Below are 12,500 nucleotides of genomic sequence, written 5' to 3'. Positions count from 1 at the left end.
GCAAGATAATACTGTTTTACCGAGGATACGACCTGCACGATCTGTTCCACGCTAGCCTATGGCTAGCCTCCACCGGGAAGCTAACGTTAGTTTAGCTAACAGCTAATTCGGCTAACCGCTAGCTGAATAAAATCTAAAATAACGTTAACTCAAACGTAATGGGAAAAGCAGGCTACAGCTAAATTAAGACTTCACAGTAATAACAATAAAGACAAGTATTGAGTGATTGTATTTTAAATGAGCACAAGTAAAGTAGAACTGACGGAACAGCTGTTATATATGTTAGGTGTTTGTTATATATGTCAACGTTTATTTTCAAGTTTTATTTTGAGGGTCTTTTAAAGTTATTACATGCTGTCTCAGCTAGCAGTTAGCCGAATTAGCTGTTAGCTAAACTAAATTAGGCTTGGCTGTCGACCAGAAGCGTGGAACAGATCGTGCAGTGTCGTAAATCCTCGTACAACCGCGCATGCGCGAACATTTTGCGCATGTGCAGAACGGATCGTGCAGGCAGAACGGATCGTGTACCGACAACAGACACACTGTTAGCTTAACCGTTAGATAGCTAACCGTTGGTTGGCTAGCTAGCTGGGTGAGTCCAGCCGTTAAAAACAAACATTTACGTAACGTCAACGTCACCTTTCTTTTGTGGCTTTTGTAGTAACGGATAAAAGGTAGATGTTGTGGTTGTCGTGTCCGTGATTTTTGAGCTGCAGCCCGGGCACACCGCTGTTCTCTTCTTACTACGGTCATCCACTACATCGTCCTTCAAGTAATATATTATTATTTTTGGCATAACTCTCTCCATGATGGCTACCTCCTTCGTTGGTCTCTCTACTGCCAACCTCTGGAAGGTTGCCAGGTGGAATGCTCGTTAGAAGGTTGCCAGGTTACCGAGCATTCCACGAAAACTCACCCATTCATGTTTCAAAAATAAAACGTAACTTCCCAATATCTTGAAGAAAATAACAACAAATAAATTTGTATTAACACTATTTTTTAAAAATTTTTTTTATTTAACCCTCCTGTTGTTGTCGGGTCAAATTAGGCCGATTAAAACAAAAATTCTATATCAGAAATGTGGGTTGCTTTCAACCAAATTGACAAAAAAAAAACATTGATGTTTCCCTACAACGCTCTTCACCAGTAAAATAAATGATCAGTTCACTACTTTCATTGTATTTTGGTGTTTTATTCAAAATTATAGCATTTTAAGAAAAAAAAAAAAAAAACTGATATGAGAACGTTGAAAAAAAGAAGTGAAAAACATACCGGAAAAACCTTCAAAAAGTGCAGAAAAAAAATCAACAAACATTGGAAAAAGTGACGAAAAAAAACGGGGGAAAAAAATGACAAAAATGTTTTAAAATTTTGACCCAGAAAGAGAGAAAGTTGCATGGTCGTCATGGAAGACAACACAAGGGTTAAAGTAATTTTATTGTTTCTCTGGATTATTATTTTGAGTACGTGTCTGAAATGTTGTATATTTGAATATTTTTTTAGTTTTTAAGTTGTGTGGGGGAAAAAAGTATATATATATTCTTAACTTTGTATTACATTAATAAGAAGTCAAGACCTTTCGATTTATCCGTCTCAAGTTTAAGTCAAGTCTCGAATACCAAGTCAAAATCAAGTCCAGTAGGTTATCACTGTAAGCCAAGCAAGTCTCAAGTCCTCAAACTTGCGACTCGAGTCAAGTCGTGCGACCCAAGTTCCCCAAATCTGTCTTGTACTTTAGTTGAGAAAACAAAAAACCAAACCAATGAACTCAAAGACTCTATAAAGCTGAGGAGGAGTTAGATTCTGTGACAAAAAATTTAACTAAAATCTAAACTGCGTTTTTCCCATAGACTGTATATAAGAATGGACCAACAGATCCCGTTGCTCTGGACGGAGACCAGTGAAGGCCTTTAGAAGCACTTTTCCGGTGATGGCTGAGCGTTACTGAGCAGCCTCCAACTGAGAGAGACGACGTAGATGTGACGTGAGCAACCTGTCTGAAAGTTGGAAGTCTTCTGGTAGCTGTGCCAAGAGAAATCTCAATCATTCCCAATCTAGCAGAGACGGAGAGCGTAGGTATATGTAAGGAGATAACATGGACACAGGCTAATTATTGATCACTAAAATGATAGTTGACATTAGTAATTAAACTTAAACAGCTAATGTAAGTCCAAACTGCCTGCGCGCTTCTCCTGTACTATACGGTAATTTCTCTACTATGCGACAGTAAGTCCCGTGGTTATGACACAATCGTTAGCCTATTTTTATAAAAACGTCTGCTACGGAGCCATAACGTGAGGTACAAGGTAATGGAGCCTTTTATACATTGTTGTTGTACATTGTTGTTTCTTTAGAAATAAACAATGGACAAATAGAGTCTTTAAACGCTTCAGATGTAAAGTTATTCGCTGTCAAAGTGACGCCAAAATGAATGGCAGTCAATGGAATGCTAACGGGGGGTGATCGCTTTGTAGCATCAAAATGGCGCCATAGGAGATTCGAGCTCTGAAGCGAAGCTTACCCCCTTGGTTTTTCCCCCACCTCAGCTCCAGCCCGCTGCGTTCTGACGACATCCACCAATGGGCTGCTGAGGGTGTGGGCGGGGCCACGATGAGTGCAGAGCTGCTATTGGAGGAGACACTCTTCAAGCGTTCGCAGCAGAAGAGGCGGACGTCACCACTGAACTACAAGGAGAGACTGTTCGTCCTCACCAAGAGCCGGCTGACGTACTACGATGGAAAAGCAGAGGTCAATTTATTAAGTTTACGTTTCCCGCTTAAACTAAACCAAACTGCAGACAAATTCTGCGTCACCAAAGGGCGTAACTTTGGGTAACTTTACGTTACAACCCCAAACGTAAATGTATTTTATTGGGATTTTATATGATAGAAGAAAAAAATTGAAACCCATGTATCATTTTCCTTCCACTTCACAATTATGCGCCGCTTTGTGTCGGTCTATGACATAAAATCCCAATGAAATGCATTTACGTTTGTGGTTTTAACGTGACAAAATGTGGAAAAGTTCAAGGGGTATGAATACTTTTGCAAGCCTCTGTACACTTTAGAGCAAAATTGAAAGATTGAACGTCAACACTTCATTTACTGGATTCAGGTGAATGTTTCTGCAAGAATTTGTGCCTTTTCTGCATAAAGTTAGGGTGCAAATGTCTTTATTAAGTTACGTTTTTGCGCGTTACGTGTTGCACCAGCCAGTTTTGATTTGTAAATTGCGTCTACGGCGTCACCTCTCAGTGTGTAGTTGATTTCTTATTACAATAGTAGCAAAAGTGAATAAAAACCTGCATTTGTTTTTCCATCAACAGAAGAAGTCCAAGAGAGGCTCGATCGAGCTGAGCCGCATCCGATGTGCCGAGATCGTGAAGAACTTCGGAGAAATCATCCCCTGCCAGAACAAATACCCCTTTCAGGTACAAACTGTAGCGGTTCTAGACCATTTCATATAAAGGGGGCCAAGCTGGGGCCACATTTGATTTCAGAGGTAACAAATATATTAAGTGTCACCTTTTATAGCATATAGGTTCTCAAACTTTTTTCAATAATGTACCCCACTGTTTCTCAAATGGAGGTACGTGTCCCCCTAGGGGTACTTCGGAGGACTGCAGGGGGTACGGGAGATATTTAACAAAATGTTTAATAGCTACAAGGCTGTCCAGAACATTGTTCCTCTTTATTTAGACTTTTTTTTTTCCTACCAAAAATGTGACATTTGTGTCTCCTTCTTTGGACCTATTCTTGCCTTCCTTCCTTCTACTGTCCTACTTTTTACAAGTTTCTCGCTTCTTCTTATGTCACTGTTTTTGAAGGAAGGCAGGAAGGAAGGAAGGCAGGAAGGAAGGCAGGAAGGAAGGAAGGCAGGAAGGCAGGCAGGAAGGAAAGAAAGAAGGAAGGCAGGCAGGCAGGCAGGCAGGCAGGAAGGAAGGAAGGCAGGAAGGAAGGCAGGAAGGAAGGAAGGCAGGCAGGAAGGAAGGAAGGCAGGAAGGAAGGAAGGAAAGAAGGAAGGAAGGAAGGAAGGCAGGAAGGAAGACAGGAAGGCAGGAAGCAAGGAAAGAAAGAAGGAAGGAAGGAAGGCAGGAAGGAAGGAAGGAATGAAGGCAGGAAGGAAGGAAGCAAGGAAGGAAGGAAGGCAGGAAGGAAGGAAGGAAGGAAGGAAGGAAAGAAAGAAGGCAGGAAGGAAGGCAGGCAGGCAGGAAGGAAGGAAGGAAGGAAGGAATAAAAGAAGGAAGGAAGGAAGGAATAAAAGAAGGAAGGAAGGAAGGCAGGAAGGAAGGCAGGAAGGAAGGCAGGCGGGCAGGAAGGAAGGAAGTAAAGAAGGAAGGAAGGAAGGAAGGCAGGAAGGAAGGAATAAAAGAAGGAAGGAAGGAATAAAAGAAGGAAGGCAGGAAGGAAGGAAGGAATAAAAGAAGGAAGGAAGGAAGGCAGGAAGGAAGGAAGGAATAAAAGAAGGAAGGAAGGAAGGAAGGAAGGAATAAAAGAAGGAAGGAAGGAAGGCAAGAACAGGTCAAATAGTGACAAAAAGCTACAAAAACTTTTAAAAAATAACAAACTTCAAAAGCGCTCACGTACCCCCTGCAGTCCTCCACTGTACCCCTTGGGGTACACTGTACCCCCATTTGAGAACCACTGCTTGATAGGTTTGCTCTACAAAAGACTAACGATGCCCATATATAAAAAAACAACAACAATATAACTAAAAAGAATACTCATTCAGTGTTAACCTATATTTGATTCATCACTGCATGTGGATTATATCCCCTGTTTGGGGGTAAATATGGGGTTAAAAATGGATGTAAATATTTGCCACAGTTATGGAGGCCAGAGGGGGGTCGGGGCTGTCACTACCTGATGTGAGTCGAGTGCAGATGTGAGTTGTGCATGCTCAGATTTAAACGGTTCACTAAAATCACTAAAATGCTAGTTAACATTAGTAATTGCACTTAAACAGCTAATGTGAGACGAAACTGCCTGAGAGCTTCTCCTGTACTATACGGTAATTCCTCTACTATGACAGTAAGTCTCGTGGTTATGACCCAATCGTTAGCCTATTTTTATAAAAACGTCTGCTACGGAGCCATAACATGAGGTACAAGGTAATGGAGCCTTTTATACATTGTCGTGTTTCTTTAGAAATAAACAATGGACAAATAGAGTCTTTAAACTCTTCAGATGTAAAGTTATTCGCTGTCAAAGTGACGCCAAAATGAATGGCAGTCAATGGAATGCTAACGGGGGGTGATCGCTTTGTAGCATTAAAATGGCGCCATAGGAGGTTTGCGGTCCGAGGAGAGGCTTACCCCCTTGGCTATAACCGAGCTACGCAAGTTTGCCAGATCGAGTAGCGGATTTGTAGTTCGCATGAGACATGATGAGACATAATGAGACATAATGAGACATAATGGGACATTACGACAGCGGTAATGGACAATTCCGCTTCCAACCTGTAGGGGGACCGAAGAGGAAAAGTTAGTGTTGCATTAATGTATAGCGAAGTCCCTCCCCTTCCAGTGGACATCATGAGACCTTAATTCGATAAAATATGCACGGTAGTGAACGGGGAGAAGCAAATTTTTTTTTTTTATCCCGTTTGAATTGAGTCATGGATTATAAATATGATGTTTGTCAATTTAAAAGATAGTTTTTCAATTGAAGAAAGTCTGAGTTTGTTGTAGGTTTGTCGTGTGACCACTCAGTTTTGTGTGAAACCGCTCAGTGAACTACATCTCTCGTCTCGCACAACTTACGTCACCTAGCTTGACGCTCGGCTTGCTCGCTAGCTAGCTAGCTAGCTTAGCTCTGTTCCACAACACGTTACGTTATTTTACCTGATGTGTTTTATCCAGCGAAGTTTTATCAGCAGAGAAGTGAAAGAACGAGCGAGACTTCGCTGCTCGTGTGAGTAACGTTACATCCCCGGTACGATACACACAGACGTCGTAGCTTCAGCGAGGCGTTGTCCATGCTACTTTGAAGTGTGTAGTCTTCCTAATTACGTATTTTCACAGACTTATACTTCAACAGTTTAACAATAAACAGACTTTCTTGCCTTGCAAAATTACCTTTTAAACGGAGGAACATCATATGTGTAATTCATGGCTCAATTCAAACGGGATCAAGACATTATTCGTCTTTCCCCGTTCACTACCGTTCAAATGTTACCGTTCATATTTTTTCTGGATTAAGGTCCCATGGTGGTCCACTAGAAGGGGAGGGAGTATGCCTCTTTATTGCGGGGGCACTGACCACCCTTGCCCGCCCCACCCTAAAATCACCCACTGGGTAGACACAGTGTGTTTCACTATCTTTGTGGGGACCCGTCATTGATATAATGCATTCCCTAGCCCCTTACCCTAACCTTAACCATCACCACTAAATGCCTAACCTTAAACCTTACCCTCACCCTAACCATAACCTAATTCTAACCCTAATACTAAAACCAAGTCTTAACCCTCAAACAGACCTTTAAACTTGTGGGGTCCAGCATTTTGGGCCCCACAAGGCTGTGCAGACCCCACAAGTATACTGGATTCCCCGGTTTTTGGACCCCACGAATATAGTAAAATAAGCACACACACATACACACACACACACACACACACACACACACACACACACACACACACACACACACACACACACCACAAACTATTTAACCATAGCTGCTCTGGGTGGTACGTTGAAGGATCATTAGTAGTTTGGGCCATTATTTCTATCACGAATAATCAGTAAAAAGATGTCAGACGGGACAAACTTATTTGGAATAGCAAACGAACGTGAAAAGCAAAATGATTACCCAACATCCATGACTCAAAGCTCTTCCTGCTTTAAATTTGACCTATTTGTGCTCACTTCCAGTCCAGAAGAACACAGCCTTTTATTATGTCAGCTATCTGAAATTGAGAATAAGATTAATGTTAAGTGTATGAACTTACTAAAATTACCTTTTAATTATTAATGATTTCTTTTGGCTGGATGATTATGAAAGATTTGAGGTGGGCTTCAAGAAAATAACTTTTTTTTTGTATCAGATATTATTTGCTTATAAGCTTGGGGAAAGAAGATGGACAGTTTGGGTTAATAACTTAGCTGTAAAATAACCTATACATTTGTGAAATGTAATTGAATGTTTGAACATTGCGACTGACATTGTGATGTCTTATGAACCCATGAGAGTTGGGCAGTTTGTGTGCAAGACACAGAAATGAAGAGTTTTATCTCTGAATAAAGTGGTTTAGATCATCTAGATTAGAAGTTTTCAAAGTCTGACACTGTGGGGCCACGCTCAGACAACGTAAAGACTCCAACACTCTCCAGTCCTGTTATGCGTCTGACTTCTAGGGCTGTGCATTGGCAAGAATCTGGCGATACGATACGTATCCCGATACATGGGTCACGATTCAATATATTGCAGTATATTCCGATACTGTGCGTAAGGCGATGTAAGTATAATTTTAGAAAAACTAGTTATTTAAAAAAAGACACAATGTGCATACAAGTCAAAGAAGTTTACTTTAGGTCAACAATTCAGTACACAGAAAATCAAACTGCCAGTTTGGGATTGTGGTTCACAGGTTCTTAGTGAGCTAATGTTTATATGCTAAAGTAGGCCAAAGTTCAGCCATAGCTACATTGTTAGCTTCTAGCACAAAGTCAGGCACTGCTAGGCACTGTTAGGCACTGTTAGGCACTGTTAGACACTGTTAGGCACTGTTAGGCACTGCTAGGCACTGTTAGACACTGTTAGGCACTGTTAGACACTGTTAGGCACTGCTAGGCACTGCTAGGCACTGTTAGGCACTGTTAGAAACTGCTAGGCACTGTTAGGCACTGTTAGGCACTGTTAGACACTGTTAGGCACTGTTAGACACTGTTAGGCACTGTTAGACACTGTTAGGCACTGCTAGGCACTGCTAGGCACTGTTAGGCACTGTTAGAAACTGCTAGGCACTGTTAGGCACTGCTTGGCACTGCTTGGCACTGCTTGGCACTGCTAGGCACTGCTAGGCACTGTTAGGCAAGGACACTAGTGGTGCGTCTCAGCATAGCCATCTAGCGGTAGGGGGTTTAAACACAACATAAACGTGAACCACTGTCTTACATGAATATTTTTGCACGTAAACTAAAAAATCTTTTTTTTTAAATTACAAAAAAAAATCGATATTGCGTTTTTGAAAATCGATACGGTATTGCAAAATAAAATATTGCGATACTCAAGTGTATAGATTTTTTCTTACACCCCTACTGACTTCTATTTAAAGGCTAACCATGTGTACAGTGTTTCCACTGTACATTTCTGAAGTACAGTTCCCATGATGCTTTAGTAAATTAGCACCAAATTAGCTATTGACAGTTCCCGTTGGAGTGTACGCACGAGTGTTTAGACAGCTATTACTGAATTACTTTAACACTGAAGTAAACTTAAAAACGTGACGATTGTTAGGAAAGTTCTGCAGCTGCAAGGAGCGCCGTTTTTCTATGATTTTTAAGCAAATTTTTTAGACTGTTATTCATGATGGGCAACAAAGATAATGACTCCTCGGGAAATGTAAGTTGCACTGAACCTAAAAATCCATTTATCAAGTCTGTGTGTCCAACTGAGTTATGACTCAGAGAAGGAGTGCGGTTGCTTACATAAATTGCGCCAGCGGTTTTACAGTGAATTTAAAATTGGGACACTTTGCTTTGAGTTTTTTCTACAATTCCTAGGTGGACGTCTGGCCATTAATTCTTTTCTTATTGTAATACAAAAGAATGAAATAAATTAAATTAAATAAAAGCAGAAGTCACACCTAATCTAAAAATATGTCTCTTGGGTGTGGGCTACTTTGGGGGATGCTTTTTTTAGCTGTTGGTTTAGTTTCTGTCAGAAGTTACTTAGCTGTGCCCTATTCAGTAGCTGCTGAAAAGCAGCACTGCTGGGAGAGAAAATGGCCAGATCATCAGCATACATGAAATGATTAACCAAGGTGTTACCAATCATCCAGCCAGTTTTGCATCTTTTCAATTGGTTGGATAACTATATAATAATAATAATTGTTACTGACAAAAAAATCAACAAAAAAAAGAGACACACAAGGCATATTTAAACTGTAATACGCCCCAAACGTCTCTACTAAACATTACATACAAACTAATTGACGTCAGTGTTTCCTAACCAGTTTGTGTTTGTGTGCAGGTGGTGTACGATGCCAACACTCTCTATGTGTTCGCTCCGAGTCAAGACAGCAGAAGTCTCTGGGTCCAGAGCCTCAAAGAGGGTCAGTCTCTGTTCTATTCTACTCTTATATCTGTTGTCAAATGTTTGTTTAAAGGTCCCATGACATGGTGCTCTTTGGATGCCTTTATATAGACCTTAGTGGTCCCCTAATACTGTATCTGAAGTCTCTTTTATACAGACCTTAGTGGTCCCCTAATACTGTATCTGAAGTCTCTTTATATAGACCTTAGTGGTCCCCTAATACTGTATCTGAAGTCTCTTTATATAGACCTTAGTGGTCCCCTAATACTGTATCTGAAGTCTCTTTATATAGACCTTAGTGGTCCCCTAATACTGTATCTGAAGTCTCTTTTATATAGACCTTAGTGGTTGGTAATTTATTTTTACTGCGAACCGTCAGGAAGTAGCCTACACGGACGTTGTCTGTTGTATACTCTTTCTAGCGTGTACTGAGATGAACGTGAGACGTTAGATGCAAAACATGTCCGTCAAGCTTAAGTTGCTCACTTTCTTGTTTTGTAAAACTGCAACATATTGAACAGTAAATGGTCACAGTTAAAAGACGAGCGTTTTTGGTCGTCGATCGAAGCCATTCCACTACAATATCGATTGAAAACAGCAGAGCAGCGTGTACAGATGTAGAATGATAGATCACATTCAGTATATAGTTTGAGCTGTTTGCAAAGATGTTTTCACACTTTAAAACCACAGTTTCCAGCAGTGCCCACTGTTTCCTCTCCCACTGTGTTTCTGTATGTGACGTTTCACCTGAGACAAGGTGGTCGCGCAGATGAAACGAGGTCAGGGGTTAGTTTGGACGTTTTGAAATAAAATTCAGTACAACAGTTTGACTCCAAAAACACAACTTTTGAAGCCCAGATCTTGGACACAACCTTGTAACTTTCTACTCTAAGTCTGTTCTCCATTTCACTTTGTCGCTACACAAACTTTCCCACCCTGAGCCAAGCAAAGAAACGGGGATGTTAACACCAAAAACCAAAAGTATGCTTAAGCATGTGTACACTATATGTTTGACCATGTTGTGTCCACTACAGTTTCTGCTTAACTTTTAATTTATTTATACTTACTTAGAAGTAGGGCTGAGCAATATATCGATGATATGAGACTATAAAATCATAATATATTAAGTGTGGTCTTTTCCTGGTTTTGAAGGCTGCATTACAGTAAAGTGATGTCGTTTTCTGAACGTAGCAGACTGTTCTAGCTGTTCTATTATTTGCCTTTACACACTTTGTCGTTAAATCGCCATTTCTGATGATTATTTATCAAAAATCTCATTGTGTCAATAATATTTTGTTAAAGCACCAATTGTCAACCCTACAGTATCGTCGCAATATCGACATCAAGGTATTTGGTCAAGAATAAGGTGATATTTGATTTTCTCCCTATCGCCCAGCTCTACTTAGAAGTTGTTTAAACTGGACAGGCAGTTTCTGATGCTGCAAGCGTCCATGTTTCTCTGTTTTTGTTTGAGCACTTAAACACACCAAAGTAAAAAAAAACTTAAAATTGGGACACTTATGATTCATCATTTTGCTTCAGCTTGAGAGTTTTTTCTACAATTCCTAGGTGGATGTATGGCCATTCATTCTTTTCTTATTGTAATACAAAATAATTATCCTTGAAAAGCAGAAGTCACACCTAATCTAAAAATATGTCTCTTGGGTGTGGGCTACTTTGGGGGATGCTTTTTTAGCTGTTGGTTTAGTTTCTGTTAGAAGTTACTTAGCTGTGGCCTACAACTTTGTACTTAAGTTGACAGTTCGGATGATTTGCAGTGCAGTTGTCTGAGCTACTTCTCCATAGTCAAGTGCGTTAGCTACAGTAGATGTTTGGAGAGTTTGGAGAAGCAGGCAGGCGTACAGACACAGAAGCTAAGCAACGTGCTGCTGTGGACGGGGGCAGCAGCAAAACACATTTTAGACTCCTAAAAACAAATTAAACAATGGGGCCTACTAAATAATTTATAAAAACCTAGGTCACCATTGGTTAGAAAATTGCAGTTGTGTCACACTAAACCTTGAAGCAAATTGATGATTCAGAAGTGTCCAAAATGTATTTTTACTGTAAAATAAATCTCACTTCTGTTCCATCTTTGTTGGGAGTCGCACATGCTCAGTAGCTAGTTAAGGACTACTAGCCAGTCAGAAGCAGAGTATGAGGGCGTGCCCTGACAGTAGCTAGGTAAGGACTACTAGCCAGTCAGAAGCAGAGTATGAGGGCGTGTCCTGACAGTAGCTAGGTAAGGACTACTAGCCAGTCAGAAGCAGAGTATGAGGGCGTGTCCTGACAGTAGCTAGGTAAGGACTACTAGCCAGTCAGAATCAGAGTATGAGGGCGTGCCCTGACAGTACCTAGGTAAGGACTACTAGCCAGTCAGAAGCAGAGTATGAGGGCGTGTCCTGACAGTACCTAGGAAAGGACTACTAGCCAGTCAGAAACAGAGTATGAGGGCGTGTCCTGACAGTACCTAGGTAAGGACTACTAGCCAGTCAGAAGCAGAGTATGAGGGCGTGTCCTGACAGTACCTAGGTAAGGACTACTAGCCAGTCAGAAACAGAGTATGAGGGCGTGTCCTGACAGTACCTAGGTAAGGACTACTAGCCAGTCAGAAGCAGAGTATGAGGGCGTGCCATGCTAGCAGCTAGGTGAGCATTATAACGTGTGTTCCAAAGTGACCACGTTTGTCTCTGAAGTAAAGGCTGGACTACAATAGAGCTGTTTGGAGCAGTTTGTGAACAGTGTTTTCTGTTGGAGATGGTAAGTCCCTTTGGGGAGGACTTTGGACTTTTTCACTTTGTAAACCTATAACATGCACAAAAAAAGATATATAACACAATAAAGGAAAGGGAAAAAGCCAAAAAGCATAATATGAGCACTTTAAATGTCACTGAAATGAAATTATACTTATTCCAGAGACAAAAACAGACCCTCCAGTTCACACGTGAACCTTTTTAACACGGAAACTTTCTGTCTGCAGAGATCAAAGACAACCCTGTGGTCTCGGCCAAGTTTCACCCTCAGTTCTGGCAGGAAGGGGCGTGGCTCTGCTGTCGCCAGGCGGAAAAACAGGCTCCGGGCTGCGAGGAGTACAACTTGTTTGGAGACAGTAAGAAACCTTTAACCACTCAACTGTCTGTGTTTAGTTTAAGGTACATGTAACTCATTCGCTACTAGCATTAAAAGTATACTTTTACTTTATTAAAAAAAACTATTTGACAGTTTAACAATACTGTAAAAGGACC

At 40.9% G+C, this 12,500-nt stretch overlaps 2 protein-coding genes across 6 annotated transcripts in view; one reads left to right on the top strand and one right to left on the bottom strand.

Moving 5' to 3' along the window:
• The window catches only part of txk (TXK tyrosine kinase), a 38,419-nt gene extending 37,668 nt beyond the window's left edge, over positions 1-751 (bottom strand). For 2 of the 3 annotated variants that reach the window (XM_035994122.1, XM_031314517.2), the window contains exon 1: positions 640-744. The gene's annotated coding sequence lies outside the window, so the exon portion shown is untranslated. Of the gene's footprint in view, positions 1-639 lie in introns of all 3 variants that reach the window. The other variant, XM_031314518.2, reaches the window with a different exon arrangement.
• Positions 1-12,500, top strand: part of tec (tec protein tyrosine kinase) — a 32,469-nt gene that overhangs the window by 1,750 nt on the left and 18,219 nt on the right. For 2 of the 3 annotated variants that reach the window (XM_031314515.2, XM_031314516.2), the window contains exons 2-5: positions 2,547-2,748; positions 3,326-3,430; positions 9,193-9,274; positions 12,236-12,364. In XM_031314515.2, the coding sequence (XP_031170375.1) occupies positions 2,611-2,748; positions 3,326-3,430; positions 9,193-9,274; positions 12,236-12,364 (454 nt within the window). In that variant the 5' untranslated portion in view covers positions 2,547-2,610. Of the gene's footprint in view, positions 1-621; positions 773-2,546; positions 2,749-3,325; positions 3,431-9,192; positions 9,275-12,235; positions 12,365-12,500 lie in introns of those variants that run through there. The other variant, XM_035994121.1, reaches the window with a different exon arrangement.

The sequence above is a fragment of the Sander lucioperca genome, chromosome 17, assembly GCF_008315115.2.
Source record: "Sander lucioperca isolate FBNREF2018 chromosome 17, SLUC_FBN_1.2, whole genome shotgun sequence".
Classification (NCBI taxonomy): domain Eukaryota; kingdom Metazoa; phylum Chordata; class Actinopteri; order Perciformes; family Percidae; genus Sander; species Sander lucioperca.
Note: the sequence above shows the minus strand (reverse complement) of the source record. Positions and strands in the feature narration are given on the sequence as shown.